Below are 24,332 nucleotides of genomic sequence, written 5' to 3' on the forward strand. Positions count from 1 at the left end.
CATGTGTTGAGAACCTAACACTTTATCACAGGAAACATATACAATCTGAACCTACTAAAATTCACAAAGTTAAAGTACCAGAAAATATACCTGTGATCGCCCCGACACTGGTTCCACCAGTCTCAGTTGTCTTGTAAACCCGTGGCGCCTGCTCAATCCGTGCCACCTGCTGACCTCCAGGCTGCACCTGCTGCAACGCTGCCACTGCTGCCGGCTGCAACTTGGGACAAAAAGGCCTGATGTGCCCTGTCTCCCTACAGTGATAACATACCCGTGGTCCTGTCGACGGAACACTCCTCTTGGGACAACTAGCAACCCTGTGATCTCTGCTCCCATAACCGAAGCAACCTGCACCACTCGGCTTCTGCGTAGCCTCCCACTTCCTCTTGGTTCCCTGAGCATGCCTACCGCCCCTGCTAGAACCACCCTGCTGCTCAGCCTTACTAGGGTGAACTGCTGGAGTAACCGACACTGACTGTGCCCGGATATCCTCCTCAATCTCTGCTGCAGTCTCAACCAGCTCTGCCAGCATAGCATAATACCTCCCTCTACAGTGAACTCTCAAATCATCCCGTAGAGCCCTCATAAACCTCCTGACCTGAGCCTCCTCATACTCCAAGGCCCGACCCCCATAACATAGAAGTCGACTGAACTCCAAGTCTAGCTCCCGCACTGACCGTGTCCCCTGAGACAACTGAAGGAACTGCACCTCCAAACGATCCAATGCCTCTCTAGGAAAATACTTGCAGTTGAACTCCAAAACGAAGTCAGCCCAAGTCATCTCCCGCTGCACCCTCCTAGCAGCCACAGATCTCCAACACAACTCAGCATCACCACTCAAAAAGTAGACCCCTATGTCCACCCAGAACTCCTCAGGACATCTCAGAGTATGGAATTTACGTTCCACTCTCGTCCTCCACGCATCCGCAGCAGTAGGATCTACACCTCCCGAAAACTGCTCAGTATGCAACCGACCCATCTCTGTCAACATGCTGAGATAACGAGCATGGACCCCCGCATCCGCAGCCACTGGCTGCCGCTCCTCCGCCACCACTGGTGGCACTACCTGAGCCTGAGCCGGTACCAATGGTGGTAACCGCTCTAACAACTGTGCTAGCAAAGCCGCAACGTCAACACCAGGGACTCCACCCACTGGGACCCCCACACCCGGGACCCTAGCATCACCGGCCACTGGAGCATCAACACCGCCCCCTCCTGCCACACTCACGGAATCCCCCGGAACACCCTGCGACTCGCCAACACCCTCAGCTGTCACACTCTGGTCCTCGGTCTCACTAACCACTGGGGCTCTGCCCCTACCATGACCACGTCCGCGTCCACGACCTCGACCTGCCACAGCATCCTCTCTAACCATCTACACTACCATGAATAGAAGGCTAAGCAAACAATTTCTATTATAACACAGAAACATAAACTCACCGTGGAATCACACACTCGGCTCGAAGAGGATGTTCTAGGACTCCATGCCACACACAATTGACTAACTCACATAATCAATCAAGCATGCAAATCCCAAACATCTACAACAGAAACCTAGTGAACCCAAACCTAGAACCGTAAGGGCTCTGATACCAAAATGAAACGACCGACCTTTTTTTTTTTTTAATAAATAATAAATAATAATAATAATATAAACTACAACTAGTGGTCCCATACCCACTAGCCACCTAACCACAATCACAATCAACAGCGAAAAAACAATACCAATAAATAACCAATAATAATATAACCAGTAACATCAACAATATCCACTATTATTTCCAATCCTAACCAATGTTCCCAACCAACATAAACCAAATAACCAGCAATCCTAAACAATGCTCTAAGACTCAACTCTAGCAACCTAGCAAGCCAGACAACATCAAACCGAGTCCCTAGAACATCCTCCTCTTCATTGCCTGGATTCCACGATCACACTTTGCCTTTACCTGCACCACAAACACATATTGCAATGCATGAGTATTTTATAAACACTCAGTAAGGCAATCCTCCCATCTACTGGGCTATACACACAAGCAATAGAGTATCAATAATCATCACACAACAATCAACAACAACGAATAACAAACCAGGACTTAGCATCGACCGACGCCACACATGCATCGACCGATGCCAAAAGGGGAAGCATCGATCGACACAGAAGCTGCATCGACCGATGCAAGTGTAACTTGCATCGACCGATACCCAGTCTGCATCGACCGACGCATGCTCGACGCAACACGAAACCCCTAGAGTTTTACGCGCCGTCCTCGCACTTGCATCGACCGATGCAAGATATGCATCGATCGACGCAACGTCGAGCACCGTGATTTCCCCGAAGCTTCTCGCCGGATCTTCGTTCCTACAGCCACAAAACTCGATCCCAAGCCACAAGAAAGCTTCCTAATGCCCATAGCAACATCCTAATACGTCTACGACACACAACAGGAAGATTAATGAGTTCTCTAGCTTAGATAAGCCATGGTCATGTACTTACCTTTGCCACAGAAGAACTAAGCCTCAAACAAACAAGAACAAGCCTCTAGGAAGCTCCTACAACGATCCCAGCTACAGATCTCTACAGGAACGCCCCAAATCTCCAAGAAATCTCCAAGAACACCAAGAACACTTTTCTCTCTTTTGGTTTCTCTCAAAAACGGCCAAATCCGTCGAATGGAACCAAAACACGACTTAAGGGTTTTCTTTTCCCTTTGTCCAAAACGCAGCGTTTGACTTAAGTCAAAATGCAGAGAATTGCACATGCATCGACCGATGCACCTCTTGCATCGACCGATGCAATCCCCTAAACCGGGATTTCGGTTCACGGATGTTACAAAAATTTTCCGTACCCAAATTGGGTCAGTGTGAAAAATGACACAATTCGATAAAATAAGAAGATAATAAGTTTTTTAAATCCTATGTAAAAATATGGTTCAATCTATAATATATATTAATAATGATATAACTATATATATATATAGATATATATATATATCTAGGAAAATTTAATGAAATATGATTTTATTGTTGTTTGCCTATTTTTTTAATTTGCATTTTTGTTGGAACTGATCTCTAATTTTTCTCATTACATCAAAAACTTTTAGTGTTGTCTTCTCAAATCGAGTTCTAAACGTGAAAATTGTTTCCTTACGTGTAACTGGTTTTAAAAGTACCACAATATTTTCTTTGATTTCGTCATCAACATTTATCATTTTCATGTGGATAATTTAGTAAATTATTAGCATTCATCCTATTACGATAAGTAAATTAGGGTGAACACACCAATGAGATGGTAGCTTTCAGATGCTTGGCTTCTTTGTATAATTCTGATGTTAACTCAAAGGTCGAGTTTGATTTGTCTCTGAGCTGTGAATATGTTCTTCAATGTATCTTGGATGAGGTATTTATTACAAATAATTCCTTTTCTTGTGGTTTCATTGATATGGTCATATATTACTTAGATTGTTTTGGTTCTTTGTTTTCTAGATACCTTTATCGGAACTGAAACCAGGACTATCCAAGTGGAATCTTCTTCCCTTTATCAAAAGCAAGCTTCTTTGTCTACCTAAATGCGCTTTAGAATTGGTATTTATCTTTGCTTAAATGTTCTATTTCTGATGAGCTACTACTAGAAGACTTTTAAGGTCTTTCTTATGTTTGTACATTTGTTTTGATCAGAAGCTTGAGCCATCATCTTGTGAGAAGGATACTGAAGTATTGTCTTGTAATGAGGAAGAGACTCTGAGAAGTGGTAGCAAAGAGACTGAACTTATGGGGAGAACAGAAGGCGGACAATCGTTTTGTCGAGACCTTGGAGATGGGGCTGATGAGATTAGTAGATACGATGTGTTGCTTGAAAGAAGAAATGAGGGATTTCAAAACGAAAGCAATGGTCATTTGTCAAATCCTGGAGAGAAAATATACAGATGCATACAATGCAAAAAAAGTGGGATGCTGTTGTTTTGTTCTAAAGATGGCTGCGAAGTTATGGCTAATCTCTATTACGGCTATGTCGATAGAGAAAAGTTTTAATCTATGATGGATTAAAAGTATTCAGATTTTTTTTTCTTTAATCATTTAGTTCTCATAAAAATAAATTATTTTCTTGAACAATATTCTATTTTATATACGAGATGATAAAAAATATCTAGAAAAAAAAATATATATGTATATTAAATTATAGCTACAAATTATTTGAATACATTGTTACAATGCAATATAAGACCATTTCCAATAGTTTTTCCTATTTTTTTCTTCTATAATAGAGGATCTCTATAATAGAGATAAGTTTTTCTCCAATGGTTTTTCCTAATTTTTTCCTCTATAAAAAAATATTCCAAATAAATACTATTTTTATTTTACAGTTAACACCTTTTATTTATAAAAACTGAAAACTAACCAATTTTACTTTAAATTTTGTATTATTCAAAAAAAAAAATTTGCAACTCTTTCATAAAATTATTATTTTTATTTAAATTAAGCATTTATTATTCTAAAGAGCATCACATCATACAAAAATTATAAAATATACTAGATTTTTAAAGAGCATTATGGAATGAATGAAAAATAAATTTTACTATTTATATAAATTATCTTTTGCAAAAATGGTAGTCTCAATATTTTAGAATAAATATTTATACTTAAATTTATATTATTAGTTCTTAAAAATACTTATTTTATTTATTTTGGTCATAAATAAAAGAAGTTAAATATTAAAAGGACTACTTTGCAAATAAGGTAGTTCACCTCCATTTATAGAGGAAAAAATAGAGTTCCCCTATAAATAGAAAAAAAAAATTAGCAATCTCTATTATAGAGATAAATATAGAGATGGATTGAAGCAAAAATTACTCTATAATAGAGTTTAGAGGTAAAAATAGAGGACTATTGGAGATGCTCTAACATATGTTTTCACCATTAAATCACTGGTTTTGGTGTATTTTATTATTTATTTTAATTAGATTCATATATATATATATATATATTAAATTCTCTTAGATATATATATATATATATATTACTTTTTTATCATCATAAGTTTTGAGGGAATTCTTTGACAATTGTTACAATCTATTTAATATTAGATATACTTAAACATATGTTGTGACTAAATTAGTTTATGACATACATAAATCACAATCTATTTAATATTAGATATATTAGACACACATCTTATGATCTGATTAATATCAAAGTTGGGGATCAAATTTAATTATAAAATACCACTTTTATATGTTCCTATGAGTACTTCCAACATTTGGATAATAATAAGATATTCATAAAACACACAAAGTACATAAAGAATTGTCAGTGAGAACAAGAACAAGTAATGGAATGGAGTTGCTGGTGCTTTTTGGGATAGGCACCGTTGGCGCGGTTGTTATAGGCTTGGTGGCTTTTGCCATATGGTTCATCTGTAAAACTTAAATCTTATAACAAAGTCGTAATACCTAATTGATGATGTGTTCAATGTAATCAACTTATATTCTTCTTTAATAATTTTTTTTTTCTTGGTCAAACATTCTTCTTTAATAATTAGTTTTCAAGAAAGAGAACCGATAGTAAAACATGAGATACTTTGATGATATTTGTAAAGTACTTAAGATTGGATGAGATTGCATTACCTGAGATTGCATTTGAATGAGAACTTCAGCCATGGACGTATACATGATACCATCGGCAAGACTGGAGAATGGCATTCCTTTAGGAATCCCACACATTCCAGCAACCAAAAGACCACCACTCACTAGTTCTTTAGCCCTAGCTTCTAGAAACTTCCCCATGTCCCGACCAAACTGCCTTTCATAAGCCTTCACCACTTCCTCGGCCGCATTTGAGTAGTGAACCTTCCCTTTATTCCATGCCTTGGAGCTTTTTGTCCACCACTTCCTTTGGAACATTTGAAATCCAGTGTGTGGCCCCAACCGTCACTACGATATGAACGGAGGATTGAGGAAGAACACGGCCGTAGAACGAACTCGGGACCCCGACCGCGAAGTAACTCCGGTCTTGAGGGAGAGAAGTGAAGAGAGTGTTGAAGTCGTTTTCAGGGAGGTCGTTGAAGTAGACAAGAAACTCTGGTTTTGAGGAGTTTGATTGTCGTAAGTTGGTTTCAACGGATCTGATGATGTCGTCAACGAAAAAGAATGTGTTTGGTCCAGTTGCACAACTAAGATCGGCTATTCGGAACGTGTTGGAGCCAGAGACTAGGGTTTTTGCATCGAGTTTCTCTACTATCAGTTTGTCTATTGTCTCTTTCAACAAACTTGTTGTTCTTCTCTGTCCACACCAAAAGAATTTCAAAGATTATGATAATTTCATGCTTAAATATCGTATTTAAAGATGTGCTACTCCTATTGAAAATTATTAAAAGAGACTGAAATAATGAAATACAAAATTTCGCTGCACTAAATCTAAATGAGATGAGATCCAAAACCAATAACACACACCATCGTACAAAATAAATAAAAATTAATGATGCTTAAAAAAACAGTATGTTATACTCAAACCTAGATTTAGTAAAACTACTGAAATACAGTAATGCCTTCTGTGCCTTAGATTTAAGTTTATGATTTAGCTTTTCTTGCGACAATGAAGCCGCTAAGTAATCCTCGGTGTATTTTTGTGTGGCTCGATGAGTTATGAACCACAATTTGATTAAACAAAACATCATGTAAGAGATCATGATAATAAAGTCAAATTATGTTCGTCCTCTGAAGTCATGGGCTTCCAATTGATCCGAATACCCAGCCAACGTCTATTTAAAAATCGACTGATGATGATATTCTTAAACTATCTTGTACGCATGTCTAGATGAGTAATATAGATAACCAAATAGTTAACTTATTACATCGTTAAAATAGTTAACGAAAATATATTTTATCTAACAACTCATCTTACATACCAATTTGTTGGATCAAATGTAACAAACCATATTAAAAATGCGAAGTTGTTATAAAGGAATATGAAATGTAAAGATGAAAAGAAAAAATTAAAAGATAAGAAACCAAAAAAAAAAAAAATTGAAAATAGACCTGCAAATGAGAATTCTTAGAGTAGCTGTTCGGACCATCTCCACCACTCATAGGAAGTGAGTTAAGAACAATCTCCGCTTTCTCCATTATGAGTTTGTGTTTTTACTTTCTATACTTTGGGTGTGTCGTCTATATATATAGGCCATGCATGCACTTAACACCTAGTGCTTATTATTATAGTATAGTCACTATAAACAATATATAATTGATAACCTCTTGAATTGAACTACAATAATATGCGTATTGAAGCAAGAACATTACTAGAAATGCTATTAGCCTATCACATCCGTTTGTGCTTGTTTTGAAACACAAGGAATAATAAGCTACATTTTAGAAAGCATTTTCATATTCAGTGAACTAAACTGCTACTACATGTGTTTTTAAATAGAGAAGCTAATACTGAATTATCAGTGATTATTATTATTACAGTGGTCCTAATACGTAAGTACAAGACTACAATAAATAATTTTTTTTTTTAATTGTTTTGAAATTGAACTAATCACATAGGTCCAGTGATGTGAGCACCGGATCGGACACTCGACCAGGAACGTTCGCACCGGACCCGGACAACATTGGGACATTCGTATCACCCGCGGGACAACTCGGAGCCAGCATGCCTAGGATCACTCCCGGTGCAACCACCCGTACCAAGAGCTCATCCAGGAACTCCAAGCACAACATCAACCACTTCGTCCAAGCCTTTGTCCAAGAAGACCAAGAGATCGACTCGGCCAAGGCAACCATCGGTGAGACCGTTCGTACGGCCTTCGTCCTTACCCAAAGATGAGGGCGCCAAAGACATCAGGATCATGACTCATACTCTTTTTCCTTACTTCGGGGTTTTCCCATGAGGTTTACCGGAGAAGGTTTAACGAGGCGACAAGTCCTGACGCACAACGCCGCGTTTTAAAGCCAATGATGTGGTTCCTGCGTTCAGCCTAAGAACGTTGCCTATTTTGTCTTTTCTTTAAGCTTTGTGTTTTGAACCTTTTCTAAATCTTTCCCTTGTGAACGTTGGAATAGTGTGACGTGTGTGGCCTTGTTTAAACCACATAGAGGGTGACATGTTCACCGTCTGTGGAGACGCGTCAAGGGCAAACGTGTGCGGACCATAGCGAGTCCGCGTGACCCTAGTTCCCTCTAAACCCTTACACTATTTAAGCTCCCAACGCCACTTGCTTAGACTCTTTAGACTTGAATGAAATCATAATTTTCCAAAGAGTGAATCTTTGCTTCTTGTCGCAAATCTCTTTCTCGCTACTTAGTCCGGGACTGGGCTTGAAAGAAACCCTAGAAGGATCGATCCGGGATCGCTCTTCTTCTAGTCGGTGTACGACGCTACCCATCGCTCGTGTACACCGCCGTTCGATCCATACCGTCTCTATCGCAATGCGTTCACCTGATCGTTGGTTATGTTCCACTTCGACCCCATCTTTCTCTAGTGAACCGAGGTCGAGTTTCTTACTCGGTTCGCTAGCCGTCATCCGATTCCATCGTACTGTCCGCTACCGTGTTCTTCCGACCGAACCACCGCCATCTTACCACTACCGTTTGAAACCGCGTTCTACTCGTCCGTTTGACCTCAAAACTCGTTTCTATCGTCCATTCTCATCATACTATCATCCCACCCCTTTTGGTCCGAGGAAATTTTTCATTTTCCTGAGCGTCCCACGACTCCGATCTCCGTCCGAGCCGTTTAGCCGTTTGGCGCTCACATCATCTAGCGTGAGAAAACTATGTAATCGTAGGGGCATCAAATTAATAAAATAAATCATAGGTTAAACTACGATATATGCCCCAGTCGTCTCCAAAGGAGATGCTCTCTGCACTAATAGCCAAGAATAAATCAAAAGGATGCCGAAGTTTATATGATACTCCCTCCGTTTCATAATAAAGGATGTTTAGAGAAGTATTTTTGTTTCATAATATAGAAGTATTTTTGTTTCATATTTTATACTATGCAGTCTTGTTTATGACTGGTTAAACTTTATAAAAGTAACTATTTTTTAATATGCGTGTTTTGCCAAAACATCCTATATTTTGAAACGGAAAGAGTACTAGATTAGGACCCGCCCGATGTACGGGTTTAGAGTTTTTAAAATAAAATAAAATTTAACAAAGAATATAAAGTAAGTATTTTTAGTAACTAAGAACTATCTATAAAAGTAAATAGATACAATGAGGTGTCCAATGTAAATATCTGGTGTAAAAGGTGTGACTTTGCGGTTGAGGCTATTATTTTTTTTTTTTTTTTGAATGTCCTCACTTGTGGGAAGTTTAGGATTTATCTCTAACTCCAGTCTCATCAGAGGGTTTTCCATATGAGTCGGTGTACTCAAATTTGGATTTTGTTTTGTAGGGGGTTGTCTCTCAACAGGGTGATCATGATCAACTTCTTTAATTACCATGATTTTTATGGGCAATCTGGAAGGCCATAAATATTTTTTTTTTAAGGTTTAGAGATCGAGACGAATGATATAATTACTCAGGTTTTGGGCGATAAATTAGCCTGGGAAGAGGCGCTATCTTTTACGGCAGTGATGTCGGCTCCATCTCCGTCCTCATATGTCCAGGTTTCTTCATTTTGTTGTCAAATTGATGGTTCTTGGAAAGCAACCAATCAGCATTCATGATTTGGCTGGTGGTGTTGCGTTGGTGAGGAGCGAGCCTTTTTGTTGGGGGCCAAGTGTCTAAGACAGAGCCCCTCCTCCCTGCATTCAGAGTTAGAAGCGTTGTAGTGGCCCATGGAGCGGATACGTGCAGAGTTACTCACTATGGTGAATTCCCCTGAATATTGGCCATCCTTCTCAAACTTGATCAATGAGTATAATTCGCTGGAGTTTTTTCCACTATTCTCCATCTCTTGGATCCTGCATGTGACAAATTCGAAGGCTTTCCCATGCTTCACATTCTCTTATTTCTGAAGTTTCTTTTGTAAACCCCTTTCCTCTGGCTTGGACAACTAATTAACCGAGGAAATTCCTTTTAATTTATTGTTTGGTTGAAAAAAAAATAGATACACTTTTAGTTAAAGAAAATAGTTGTATATGAGTTCAAAAGTATTAAAAGTAAATGAAATTTAACAAAGAATATATATTTAATTCTTTTTCTAAGTAAAAACAATGTATAAAAGTAAAGAGATAAACTTTTAGTTATAGAAAATAGTTTTCTTTTTTGCTATAATACACTAATATATATCCATTTACAAACCTACTATCTACATTACCACTAAAAGTTTATTTGTACACACAAATATTTTTTACCGTTAAAATATACTCTTTAGTCTTAACTACTACTAACAAATTGTCTTTATAAACACATTAAATAACCTATTATATGTCTCTTCACTTTAACATTTTTATAATTACAAAAACGCATACGTTAATCGATCTTATACACTCCTATCATATATATTACAATAGCAGTCTTTTGAATAAATTATTTGATTGGTGAAAAAAATATGAGACGATCTATTTTTTTTTCAACAATCTTTTTCTTTATGTAAAGGTGAGTATTTACATTTTTTAGAAACAGTAACTAATTGTATAATTTTCACAATCATTTTTTATCTTATATAAAAAGTAATATTTTTCTTGTAATATAGCAACTTAAAATTAAAATAAGTAAATAATATTATAATTTTAAATTTTATGGTACATATATATATATAATTTATTTTATAATTAGATTTTAAATAAAATTAGGTTTTATTTTATCTATTTACTTTTATATAAAATCTTTTTAGGTTAGATTTTGAATTTTTACATTTTTAAAAAAAAATTAATAATGAATTGACATGTGTCGACATCTGAATGATATAATTGACACGTGTCATGATCTTGTTAATGAGTAATTTTGTCATCAAGGTTTATATTATACTAGATTAGGACCGCCTGATGTGCGGGTTTAGAATTTTTTAAATAAAACTAAATTTAACAAAGAATTTAAATAAATATTTTTAGTAAGTAAAAACTATTTATAAAATTCAATAGATACACCGAAATGTTTAATGTGGTATTTGGTGTAAAAGATGTGATTATGTGGTTAAGACTATTAATCACGTTTTCTTTGAATTCCCTCGCTCTTGTGAAGTTTGAGATTTATCTCCGACTCCAGTCTCGTCAGAGGGTTTTCTATATGAGTCGGTGTACTCGAATTTGGATTTTGTTTTCTGGAGCGTTAAGTTAGTCTGGGAAGAGGCGCTCTCTTTTATGGCGGTCATGTCAGCTCCATCTCTGTCTTCGGATGTCTAGATTTCTTCACTTCGTTGTTAGATTGATGGTTCTTGGAAAACAACCAATTTGCATTCAGGATTGGACTGGTGGTGTTGCGTTGGTGAAGAGCGGACCTTGTTGTTGGGGGCCAAGTCTCTAAGACGGAGGCCCTCCCCCTGCATTCGGAGTTAGAAGCGTTATACTGGGCCATGGAGTGGATACGTGAAGCAGGGATCACTTGTCAACATTTTGAGACTGATTGTGCTTAATTACTCATTATGGTTCAGTCCCCTAAAGATTGGCCGTCCTTCTCCAACGTGCTCGATGAGTTCAACTCGCTGGAGTCCTTCCAACTATTCTCCATCTCTTGGTTCCCGCGTGCGTCAAATATGAAGGTAAATTGTCTTGTCCGTGCTTCGCGTTCTCTTATCTTTGAAGTTTCTTTTGTAAATCCCTTCCCTCCGGCTTGGGCAACTAACCAAGAAATTTTTTCTTTTAATTTATTGTTTGCATGAAAAAAAAAAGTATACATATACACTTTTAGTTAAGAAAATAGTTGTAGATGAGTTCAAATTTATTAAAATTAAATTAAATTTAACAAAGAATAGATTTTTTTTTTTTCACAAAAAGAATAGATATTTATTTAATTTTTTTCGTAAGTAAAAACAATGTATAAAAGTAAAGAGATAAACTTTTAGTTATAGAAAATAGTTGTTTTTTTTGCTATAATACACTAATGTATATCCATTTATAAAATCTACATTACCACTTGAAGTGTATTTGTTCACACAAATATATTTTACTGTTAAAATCTACTCATTATTCTTTACTACTACCAACAATTGGTCTTTATAAACATATTAAATAATCTATTATATGTCTCTTCACTTTAACATTAATATAGTAACAAAAACGCATACATTAATCTTACATACTCCTATCTTATATGTTACAATAGCAGTCGTTTTAAATAAATTATTTGATTGGTGAAAAATATATGAAACGTTCTATTTTTATTTTAAATCTTTTACTTCAACAATCTCTTTCTTTATGTAAAGGTAAGTATTTACATTTTTCTAGAAACAGTAGTTAGTTGTATAATTTTCACAATCATATTTTTTTTATCTTATATAAAAAGTAATTATTTTTTTTTGTAAAATTAACAACTTAAAATTAAAATAAGTAAACAATATTACAATTTTGAATATATATATATATATAGTTTCCTTATAATGATATTTTCTTTTTATAGTAGGTTTTGAATTTTTACATTTTTATTTTTAAAAATTTAATAATTTTAGAATTGACATATGTCAACATCTGAATGATATAATTGACACGTGTCAAGATCTTGTTAATTAGTAATTTTGTCATCAATGTTTATATAATAAGATATATATATATATGCTAAGTCTTAGGTTTCGTTAATTAAAGACGATAACATGTTTCTGAGAATCTATCGATTTGTGAATTTATAAACTTACAGCTATTTCTCATAATCGAACGATGGAGACTCCAAAATCAGATAGTTTATGTGATCGCTTAGTCACTGGGAATTCAGAAATTGATAACTGGATTTGTATCATCTAGTACTTTGCCAAAAACAAATCTGAGCTTTGGATGTTGCATGGTAATTTAAATTTTGTATCAGTTTCAGTTTCTTTGATTCTAAAAATCCCAAATTCTCGGATAAAAGTAATGTTACTTGCAGACGTGTTTGAAATGGGTCCTAAGCTTCCAGATTATTTGGGTGAACACACCAATGAGATGGTAGCTTTCAGATGCTTGGCTTCTTTGTTTGATTCTTCTACTCCTGAATAAAGTAAAGATGATGCTGACTCAAAGGTCGAGCTTGATTCATCTCAGAGCTGTGAATATGTTCTTTAATGTATCATAGATGAGGAATTTACAACTGATTTCTTTTCTTTGTGGTTTCTTTGATATGGTCATATACTTAGATTGTTTTTGGTTCTTTGTTTTCTAGATACCTTTATCAAAACTGAAACCAGGTGCCCCAGGACAATCCAAGTGAAATCTTCTTCCCTTTATCAAAAGCAAGCTTCTTTGTCTACCTAAATGCACTTTGGAACTGGTATTTATCTTTGCTTAAAAGTTCTATCTCTGATGCCTTACTACTATAAGGCTTTTAAGGTTTTTCTTATGTTTGTACATTTGTTTTTGTTTTTGATCAGATGCTTGAACCATCATCCTGTGAGAAGGATACTGAAGTATTTCCTTGTAATGAGGAAGAGACTCTGAGCAGTGGTGGGGAAGAGACTGAACGAGTTACTTCTCCAATGCCTGAACCAGATCTTATGGGGAGAACAAAAGGTGGACAATCATTTTGTCGAGACCTTGGAGATGGGGCTGATAAGATTAGTAGATCTTATATGTTGCTTGAAAGAAGAAACGAGGGATTTGAAAACGAAAGCGATTGTCATTTTTCAAGTCCTGCGGAGAAAATATACAGATGCATACGATGCAAAGAAAGTGGGATGTTGTTGTTTTGTTCTAAAGATGGCTGCGAAGTTATGGTTCATCAGAAATGTTTGAAATCGCCACCTGTTTACGATGATGCTGGAAACTTTTACTGTTCTTTCTGTGCTGTTACCCGTCCTTCAGCTGAGTATCTTCAATCGCAAGATGAAGTTGCTAAAGCAAGGAAGAAACTAGCTTCGTTTCTTAGACTACTGTCAGAGGTTAACAAGAAGAAATCTGTTGAGGGAACCTGAAACGCTATGTAGGATTAAGCCTTGTTTATAAATATTCTAAGATTGTCAACAAAGGAAAATTACATTTGCACTCAGTATCTCCTCTTTGTTATGTTTTAAATTTTGGGATATTTTAAACTCTGTTATCCTTGTATTTAGTTTGATTTAGATAATTGGTATTAAATGTTTGTAAAAAAACAAAAAAAAACGTCATAATCTATTTAATGTTGGAAACATTTGAACACATGACAAGATTTATTTATCCCTACTATTATTTATAAAATCGTTTAACAAACTAACCTTAAATTTGTAAAGAAATTCAAGGATATGCCATTAAAGTTAAGACAAAATAATTCATTAACGAGAGGGTTAAAATTGTCATTACAGCTTTTCATAATCGGATAAACACGCAGATTCCGGATCGGATCTTTCGATTTTTAATCTTAAAACATCCGCTTAATGGCCTTTAAAGTTAAAAAGGAGAGACGATTTACAAAATTCTTCGTTCATCCATTGGCAAAAGAAACGCTTCATAACTGTCACGGGTTCGATATTCCAAGAAGTCGATCATAATTTTTTCCGCCTTCCATTGTCCCTTTTAATACATAACAAAGACCCAGAGAATCTAAGGGGCTGTTATTGGAGAGATAATTTCTAAATCATTATGGAATTGTAAATTTTTAAAATCAAAACACATGGATTTTGAATTAACATGTTTTATCCTTGGATTTGAATCATTCTATTTTACACTTTCAAATCCATGCAAATCCATTTAAAACATAATGTGGATTTGGAAATCCAAAAACAAATCATTGAATGAATAACATGAGATTTTAACAAGTATTTGTAAATCATAGAATCATAAATCATATAACACATAATTTTGATAAGTATTTTAAAATCAATGATTGAATAACACATGATTTTTGTTTGAATTTCCAAATTCATTAAAATCATAGAACCAATAACCCCCTCTAAAAATCAATACAATAAAAGTAGAATGTGTTGCTCTCCCTATCTGACAACTCAGCATTTTAGGCTTTTCTCAGCTTGACATCTCAATAAAATTGTTAGCCAATAAAAACATTTCAAATAATACAACTCAACATGTCTTAACCTATGATAAGTCTCTTTTTTTTCCATGTCACTTTTTCTATTAAACTTGATCTTATTTTGTTGGGCTTACTTTTTAAAATAAGTGGGCTGAAAATATTTGGATGAAAGAATTAAATAGAATTTGATTGAATAGATTTGAAGAATGTTGCCAAAAAAAAAATGATTTGAAGAACTTTTATTGGATGAAATTGGATGAAAGAATTCATACGTAGAATTCAATAGAATTTTTTTTACTTTGTGATTTTTATGAAACGTTTGGTTCTATTTAGTAAAGAGTCTTGAAAAAATTGGTTTAGTGATGTAAAAGATTGATATTGGTCACGTTTAACTATAATTGAAGTTGGTTCAGTCTGGGTTAAGATGGATTGGTCACCAAGCTGCTTCTGCATAGTTAATCTGGGTTAAGATGGATCAATCACGTAAGATCAACGAAGTTCCACAATATAATCATAGTTAATTCTATTTTATTATTTGTATGGATCTGATTTCTAAAGATCTCTTTCTCTCGAGTATATATGTATGTGATTCTGTATGTGTATCACGTTATAATCAATCAACACATAAGTTCTCAACCTCTAATCTTTCAAGTGAATAGAATACTTATCCAGAAGGGTTGTTCGAGGTTGGTGATTTTTTGTCTAAGTTTGGAGATTTTTTTAAGGAGGCTGGGGAAGAGGGAAGAACCGGTATAGGTTCTTAATGTTAGGTTTTGATGGGTTTAATTTGAAATCGGGTTGAAATAAGGTTAGTCCGGTCAATAAGATTAATTAGTTGGTTAAGCAATTATTAAACCAATAGTAAACCACATAAATCCAGATTCAAAGTAATAGATGATATTTGATATTTTGAGGGGGAAATGACAATAAAACTATTGATTCGGGTGGAAATAGGTCTAAAACTATTGATTTAGAGAGACACATAACGAGGTTAAAGTTCTGTGTAGATTTGATACGATGTTATAATTATGAGGGGAAGTAGGACGTTATTCCCATAATATACGATAGATTTACAAGCATTCTAAAGACTTTCAAATCTTTCTCGTAAATTCTAACAATTATATTTTGCAACCCTTTAATAGAATAAAAGAGAGTTTTTAATAGAACTGAAAAATATCAATTCCACTAATTTCTCTGTTTCTTTCTCTCACCAAGTTAACAAAAAAAAAAAAAAGCAAACTGAGCATCAAGAGCACACAACAACCTTAGCAGAAATCGCGGCACTAAAAAAGCAAACATGTTGTCATCTTTCGTTCATGAAAGTAAAGAGATCGAGCCAAAGTTATTTTTTTGTCGTTTTAGTTGAATCCATATATCGTCATTGGTGTTTGGTTGACTCCGTCTTATCAAAAGAGAGAAACGGATAGGAGTCTAGGACACAAAATCTCCTTAGCTGGAATAGGAGAAGTGAGGTATCATGTAGGGATGTCATGAATGAGGCTTTGATCTCGTCAATATAAAAATGAGAGAAAAATAGACGTTTGGTCTGTGATTTCTTCTATGTAGACTGATTCGGTTGAACTTAAATTATTGCAGTAGAATGAAAAAAAATATTATAATATTCAGATATCGTTAATTTTTTTCATAATTTTTCCGAACTGAATATAATATAATAAAGACATAAATCAAATAGAATCAAATCATCAAGAGAGATTTTAAACTTGTAGAATCGTAAACAGAAGCTTTTTTGATCATAAGGTGGATTCATCAATGGCAAGGGACAATTCTTCTTATTTTGTACCGTGGAGAACTGACCCAGCCGCCGTAGTCAGTCGTCGGTGATTGTTATTTTTAATTACAAAAACATATAAAATTATGAAAATAAATAAAAATAAAAACAAAATATAAAAAAATCTCGCGGCGTAGCACGAATACCATCCTAGTTTAATTAATAATAAAAGTTTCAACATATTTTCCTTTTCTTTTTTAACACCTAACATCTTTTTTATTACACTAGAATATAGTATAAATTTGATGTTTTTTTGTTACTAGCAATTAGTTAATAAACTTACACACAAACTAGAATTGGACCCGTGTTAGAGAACGGATTGAAATTTTTTCTGTTTATTTTATAATTTTTATTTAAATCACTAAATATGTGATTGTTTTATTTGTTTAAAAAAAAAAAAAAATTTGGATGAAACATTATGCCATGAAATCATGTTCTGAATATGATTTATATGACTTACGAAATAATAACTATTTTGTAAAATAGTTTAATAGATTTAGATTTTAACCCACGGTACACCGCGGGTTAATTTATTTGTTAAAAATAATTTTTTGTTTGTTAATTTTATTTGATTTGTTTAGTTTTTAAAATTATATATTGTATTTTGATTGTTAATTCTATAACTTAACCCACAATATACTGCATATTAATTTTAAGACCAAATATGTAATATATGTTTGTCAAAATCATCTTGACCGAAACCAAACTTTAATTTAGTCTGATAAATCATATTTCTTGAAATTTCAACCCGTGATCTAGCAAGAAATCATATTTCTTGAATTTTTTTCATATTATTGTGACATATTATTGACCCGTGTTATAACAAATCAAATTAGAGTGTTTATAATTTTAAATTTTTGATCTATCATATATTTATGATATTCTTAAAAAAATATATAGTTATGATAAAAATAGATTTATGATATTCTTAGAGTGTTAATATATTTATGATAAAAAATATATTTATCATATATTTAAATTTAATTTCATATATTTCTTTTAAAATAACTTCAAATTAAATTATTAAAAAGTTTATTATAATATATAAATTTATACAATTCAACAAAAGAAATATATGAAATTAAATTTAAATATTCAAACTTTTACTTGTTATACAGTCAAAATTTTAGTTGAATATATATTTTTAAAAAGAATAATATTATTAAAGCTTGAATATTTTATAGATTGAATAATATAAATTGGTTTTAATAGTACAACTTTGAAGTATGAGTTTATAGTATGATTTCAATCTCTGATAAATCAAAGTTCATGCTCATTCGTATTCAGAATTGGTCAATTTTTCATAATATGATTTTGAATCTTTGCGTAGTTTTCTTAGGCAATGTGGTTGAGACATTTTATATATTTTTTATTCATCATTTAAGCATGTCCATTTAAAAAAATTTAAATTACATCATATGCAGAAAAAATCATAAATTTTATTAACTAAATATATTATATAATAATTTAAATATAAAATCAAACAAAAATGAAAGAAGAATCACATATGTTTGTTTTAATTAGGTTGAAAGATTTCCTTATCTTTTAAATGTTACCTATAATTGATTTTATATGTAGAATTTTTTTTTTTTGACAATTTATATGTATAATTAACTAAATGCATATTATTCCTAATTACCAAAAATCAAACTAACGTATATCCTTTATCCTATAAATCACAAGTCACCTGTCCAATCAAGTTAAGGCACATCAGATTAATTTTAAAATTTTTTAAAAACAAAAACCCATTAATTGAAAAAAAAACACACGATGGTGGAAAACCAAAATAAAAAAAAATAAAAAAAATCAGCTTCCTAAACAATTAAATTTTTACTTTTCTACGTAAAATAAATATTTACAAAATTCATCTACTTCAACCGTTTCGCCCACGATCTCTCCTCTTCCTCCATGATATATACTGATGAGACTCAACAAAGTCTCACTAACTCTCTATTTTCTTAGTCCTCCATTAAATACCCAAAAAATTCACAAACAGAACGGACAAAACGAAGGAGAAAACTGTTGGGAAAAAGGTACATAAATTACTATCCAGATATTATGTTCTGATTATATTGAAGGTTTCATCAATCTCATTTGCATGTCTCTTCTTCCATTTGCAATTTAAATTATATTTTTGTATTTCTCAGTTATGGTTTAATCTGTTCATCATCATTTCATCAATTGCATATCTCATCAAATTCTCTTACAATTTATAATAATCTCTGTTTTCGACTTTCTCAATTCTGGTTTTTTTTTTCATCATTGTTTTTCATGCTCATCAAATTTTGTATTTCACATTTTCCTGTTCAGTCTCATGAATTTTATGTTTGGATTTGCAGGTTCATATTCCTTTCTGAAGTCATATGGCTCGATTATTACATTTGTCTCCTGCACAGTTCAATAGGTGAAAGTTTCTTCATGTCAAATTAAAAGTACTCATTTACAGAGATAGCAAATAAAGATGTCAAATGAAGTCAGTGTGTCTCTTACTATTTGCATTTTTCTTAATTTACGCTTTCAGTAACTACACAGCATTACTATGGAGATGACTCTTCTTAAAGACCATTTACTCTAACACAACAACTAGATATGATATGCAGATCCTTTGTTGCAGCACAAAACATCTTCGTAGAAGAGCAAATATAAAGGTAAATTTGTCACTTTTTTCTTTCTTAGGTGTTCATACTCAATAGAACCATGTTTACTAGCATTATATTGTTAATCATAGGAAAGATTTTAATAATTACTAATGAAATACTGCAATTGCTCAATACAGGAAGGACTAATAAAAGATTATTCACGCATGATAAAAAGGGCCGAAGAGATGATAAGGAACAGTCAGAGTTTGTGGTATTTTGATATGTATACTTTGGAAAATTAATCAAATAAAGTTACAACGCTATTTTGAAGAAGTTAATGAACGTTTAAACATTTTTAGCTTTGTTATTAAATCGTACAAGCACAAACTTGATTTTCAATTACAAATTTACAATTATATAGTCTTTAAAACTATTATAGATTACATGTAATACATTTTGGACCCGTACGTAGTACGGGCTTTAAACTAGTATTATGATACATCTAAATCATGTATGTCATAAGTCTATAACCAAAAAAATCATATATATACCTATTATATAGTCTACAAAGAAAAATCATGTACTTCCAAAAAATTAAATAGGAGATTAAAAAAAAATTGATTTATATATAAATGCCCCTATTTAATGAGTAATTTATCATTGAAATTTAATAGAAAAAGTTTTGGGTTAACGGTAAATTAGAAAATTTGATGTTAAAAATCACATTGGAAATACAAAGTGATAGTCTTTGTGAAGCAAAAAAAACTCCCGAAATGAGACTTTTTGTGAAACAGAGGAAGTAATACTTACTAGACACTACATTTAATTTAGTGTGGATCTTTATAAGCTCTTTCCTTATATTTAATACATCTTTCAATTTCTTTTAAATCAAATTAAAAACAATTAGCATTTAATGATTCACAAGTTTTAGGAAATAAATTAGACAAAAATTATGTAGCTAAAATTTAGGAAATATGATCATAAGAATATAACAATCTTTATTATGATTAATTACATTCCTTTTTCCACAAAACAATATGATCATAAGAATAGAATAACCATATTTCTTTTTTAGTTTTCAAATATTTATTATTAATCTATTGAATGTGATGCAAATTTAAGAAATTTTGTATGATAATTTAAATTAATAGTTGTCAAAAAAAAAAAAAAAAACTTAAATAACTTAAACAAAATATGTAAAGTATTTGAACGGTTAATGGAATAATCTGGAAACCATCAATTTTGATTTTTGAAAAGAAATATTTTTTGTAATCCTAACCTCTTTAATACGAACTGTCTTTTAAAAAAAAAAAACTAAGACGGGTGATTTGATTTATTTTCTGAACAAAAGACTAATGTGGGGATCCACCCTCTGTTAGGAAGGCCGCGGATAGCCCCTGATGTTCTAAAAGGGATGAGGCAATACCTAAGGATAGGTACAACGGAGGATAAAGAGCTCAGAATTGAGAAAGTGAGGAAATCGGTAGCAGAAGCAGAAAAGGATCCGATTATCCAGAAAACGGTTCTCAGGTTAGAGCCGACTCCTATCGTCTCCTCAGATTATAGCAAAGGGAAAGGGTTAGTTTTTGGGTATGAGTCTGCAGAGGTTTCGTCCATAATGAAGAACCCGGTGAGTGGAAATGAGAAGTTAATGGTAAATGCGTTCCAGGCTGAGAGGAACAGAGTTTCTGCCATCTGTGGAGGAGAGGTTGAGGAAGGGTTAGGTTTGGTGGATTATGCTATGTCTTCTTCTGAGTTGCAGACTAGTCCAACGGCTTATGTGGTTGGCTTTCATGAAGCTGGCCCTTCCGGGACAAAGTCTGGACGAGGAGGGGGGAGGAGAAGGCCTCAAGACTTGACAGTTCAACGTCTCATGGAAATACGTAAAAAGCATTTTCCTGAGATAATGTTTCTCATGGAGACAATGAACGGTAGAAATGCACTTGTAGATATTCAAGAATGGCTTGGCTATGAGAAGGTATATACGGTGAATCCGGTGGGGAGATGTGGTGGACTAGCAGTTTTTTGGAAAAAGGGTGTGAATGTCGTGGTTTTAAGTGTAGATAAGAATATTTTGGATCTCCAAGTAAATATGGAAGGAGCGGTCTTTTTCCTCTCTTGTATATATGGTCATCCTAATAGTAGCCTTAGAAAGGAGGTATGGGAGAGATTGACTAGAGTGGGGTCCCAAAGAAAAAGAGAATGGTGTATGATAGGGGATTTTAACGACATACTACATAATGGAGAGAAGTTGGGGGGCCCTCGAAGAAGTGAAGCATCTTTTGTGGAATTTGCTAACATGATCAAGGTTGTGGTTTGGTTGAGCTGAACAGTACGGTTAATGCGTTTACTTGGGGAGGAAGGAGAGGTGATCTGTGGATTCAGTGTAAATTGGATCAGTGTTTTGGAAACAAAGCTTGGAATCATAAGTTCCCTGCCTCAAACCAAGCTTTCCTAGAAAAGAAAGGATCGGATCATAGACCTGTTTTGGTGCAGTTAGTGTCATCCCAAGATACTTATCAAGGATCTTTCAGGTTCGATAAGAGAATGCTTCATAAGCCCCTTGTTAAGGAGTCAATACAGCAAGCTTGGGAATCCTCTTCTTCGAATCTTGCCAGAGAGTGTCAGAGAGGCTAAGACGTTGTAGGAAAGCCCTTAACAAATGGAAACGAGAGAATGGAACGAATTCACAGATCAAAATCAATCAGATTCAAGGTGAGATTGAGGTTGAGCATGCTTCTCGTTCCCCCTCGTTCCCGAGGATGGCAAGGCTTAAGAGGGATATGGTGCTGGCACATAAGGAGGAAGAGAGTTACTGGGCGCAGAAAACTAAGCAGAAATGGATGCACTCTGGGGATAAAAACACCAAGTATTTTCATAGTTCGGTTAAAGCCGAGAGGAATAAAAATGCCTTGGTTGAACTTCTTGATGAGGAAGGTAGGAGCCATAAATCTGAGCCATCTAAGGGAGACGTTGCAGGTAGATATTTCCAGAAGCTTTTTGCATCGTCGTATCCATCAGAAGAGGACCATCAGTTCTTTCATGAGTTTGAACCGCGAGTCACCCTTGAAATGAATAACTCTCTGATAGCTGAAGTATCAAAAGAGGAAGTGAGGCTAGCGGTCTTTGCGATTAAACCTTCAAAGGCTCCGGGTGCTGATGGCATGACAGCTCTGTTCTATCAGCAATATTGGGATATAGTGGGGGAGCAAGTTACAAAAGAAGTTATGAGGTTTTTCAGAGAGGGAGATTTTGAGAAGGAGTGGAATTTCACTCAGTTGTGTCTGATTCCCAAGAAGCTAATCTCTTCTTCCATGACAGACTTGAGGCCTATTAGTCTGTGTTCGGCAATGTATAAGATCATTTCCAAGATTATGGCAGGAAGACTAAAGCCTCTGCTCGACAAAATTGTCTCGCCGAATCAATCTGCCTTCGTACCAGAGAGATTAATTTCAGATAACATAATCATAGCTCATGAGGTGTTCCATAGCTTGAGGACGCATGAGGATACCTCAAAAAATTTCATGGCCATCAAGACCGATATGTCTAAAGCATATGACAGGGTATATGGAGTTATCTTAAGGCGTTGCTGGTGGCTCTAGGATTCCATGAAAGATGGATTGAGTGGATAATGGTATGTGTTACATCTGTTTCATATACAGTGTTGATCAATTGTCAAGCTTTTGGAATGGTAACTCCGGAGAGAGGTTTAAGGCAAGGGGATCCTCTTTCTCCATTTCTTTTTTTGCTCTGTACAGAAGGATTGACACATTTGCTGAATAAGACAGAAGAGGAGGGTAAAATAAGTGGTATACAGTTCTCGAATCAAGGTCCCTCTATTCATCATCTCTTGTTCGCAGATGATAGTTTATTCGTTTGTAAGGCAGAAGAGGATCAGTGTCAAGCACTCCTATCAGTATTGGAGAGATACGGAAGACCCACAAGACAAGTGATCAACTATGATAAGTCTTCTATTACTTTTGGGGCAAAGATGGGAGAAAACGTAAGAGGGCAGATTAAGTCCAAGATGAAGATTGTCAATGAAGGGGGAGCAGGTACTTATCTAGGACTTCCTGAATGCTTTAGTGGGTCAAAAGCAGAAATGCTGGAGTACATTCATGACAGGTTAAAAAATAGATTTTCGGGGTGGTTTGCTAGAACACTCTCTCAAGGCGGGAAGGAGGTCCTCATTAAATCAGTTGCTATGGCTATGCCGGTGTATGCCATGTCATGCTTTAAATTTCCTAAAGCAACTGTTTCAACTCTCTCCAGTGCCATGGCAAAATTCTGGTGGAGAGCTATTGAGAATCAGAGGAAAATCCATTGGATTGCGTGGGATAAGATGTGCCTATCAATAGACCAAGGAGGTATGGGATTTAAAGATATAGAGGTTTTCAATCAGGCTCTTTTGGCAAAACAGGCGTGGAGAATGCTTCATTATCCAAATTATTTGTTTTCTCGCTTTATGAAGAGCAGGTACTATGAAAATAGCCAGATTCTAAATGCGAATCTAGGGTCTAGGCCTTCTTATGCTTGGCGAAGTATCCTTCATGGGAGGGTACTCTTGGAGAAGGGATTGCAAGTTTGTATTGGGGATGGGGAAGATACAAGTGTGTGGACAGGCCAATGGCTAAAGGATGGAAGAATGAGAGCCCCTTTGATGAAAAATATTTTAGTGGACCTGGAGTTGAAAGTTAAGGCGCTCATTGATCCCATATCGCATTCCTGGAATCTGGAGAGCCTACAGGAAAATTTCTTCCCTAGAGATATCGAGCTCATTCGCAAGATAAAACCGGTCGTGGCTTCATCTAATTATATGTGTTGGCAACACAATAAATGTGGAGAGTATTCTGTACGATCTGGGTATTGGAGAGCATTGCAAGACCATAAGGTTGAGATCAGGCAGGAATAACCTTGGCAACCTTCCCTTTGAAGGAACTGATTTGGAAAATC

The 24,332-nt window shown here is 34.5% G+C and overlaps 1 protein-coding gene, 1 long non-coding RNA gene and 2 pseudogenes across 3 annotated transcripts; 3 read left to right on the forward strand and 1 right to left on the reverse strand.

Moving 5' to 3' along the window:
- The first annotated feature begins 3,072 nt into the window (after positions 1–3,072).
- Positions 3,073–4,113, forward strand: LOC109132934 (uncharacterized). The gene is made up of 3 exons (XM_019245404.2): positions 3,073–3,400; positions 3,487–3,585; positions 3,679–4,113. Exons 1-3 carry the CDS (start codon positions 3,290–3,292, stop codon positions 4,030–4,032), a joined length of 564 nt encoding a protein of 187 aa, XP_019100949.1. The 5' UTR covers positions 3,073–3,289; the 3' UTR covers positions 4,033–4,113.
- A 1,135-nt stretch (positions 4,114–5,248) lies between these two features.
- Positions 5,249–7,121, reverse strand: LOC104789685 (putative S-adenosylmethionine-dependent methyltransferase At5g38780; annotated as a pseudogene). Its single transcript, XR_015598026.1, has 2 exons — positions 7,035–7,121; positions 5,249–6,279 (listed from the first exon to the last, which is right to left on the reverse strand). The product of XR_015598026.1 is annotated as a putative S-adenosylmethionine-dependent methyltransferase At5g38780 (transcript).
- Positions 7,122–12,754: 5,633 nt separating this feature from the next.
- Positions 12,755–13,980, forward strand: LOC104787830 (uncharacterized; annotated as a pseudogene).
- Positions 13,981–18,696: 4,716 nt separating this feature from the next.
- Positions 18,697–19,709, forward strand: LOC109133026 (uncharacterized). The gene is made up of 4 exons (XR_002037897.2): positions 18,697–18,833; positions 19,140–19,204; positions 19,322–19,448; positions 19,577–19,709. It is a non-coding gene; the product is annotated as an uncharacterized LOC109133026 (long non-coding RNA).
- The last annotated feature ends 4,623 nt before the right edge of the window (positions 19,710–24,332 follow it).

The sequence above is a fragment of the Camelina sativa genome, chromosome 5 (genome assembly GCF_030686135.1).
Source record: "Camelina sativa cultivar CO46 ecotype springtype chromosome 5, ASM3068613v1".
Classification (NCBI taxonomy): domain Eukaryota; kingdom Viridiplantae; phylum Streptophyta; class Magnoliopsida; order Brassicales; family Brassicaceae; genus Camelina; species Camelina sativa.

What these genes read in the sequence shown, in the direction of transcription:
- LOC109132934 (XM_019245404.2), top strand. Translation starts at nt 3,290, where the DNA reads ATGGTAGCTTTCAGATGCTTGGCTTCTTTGTATAATTCTGATGTTAAC. An exon ending in TTCAATGTATCTTGGATGAG is followed by an intron (nt 3,401 to 3,486) that starts GTATTTATTACA and finishes TTTGTTTTCTAG; the next exon opens with ATACCTTTATCGGAACTGAA. An exon ending in CTAAATGCGCTTTAGAATTG is followed by an intron (nt 3,586 to 3,678) that starts GTATTTATCTTT and finishes TGTTTTGATCAG; the next exon opens with AAGCTTGAGCCATCATCTTG.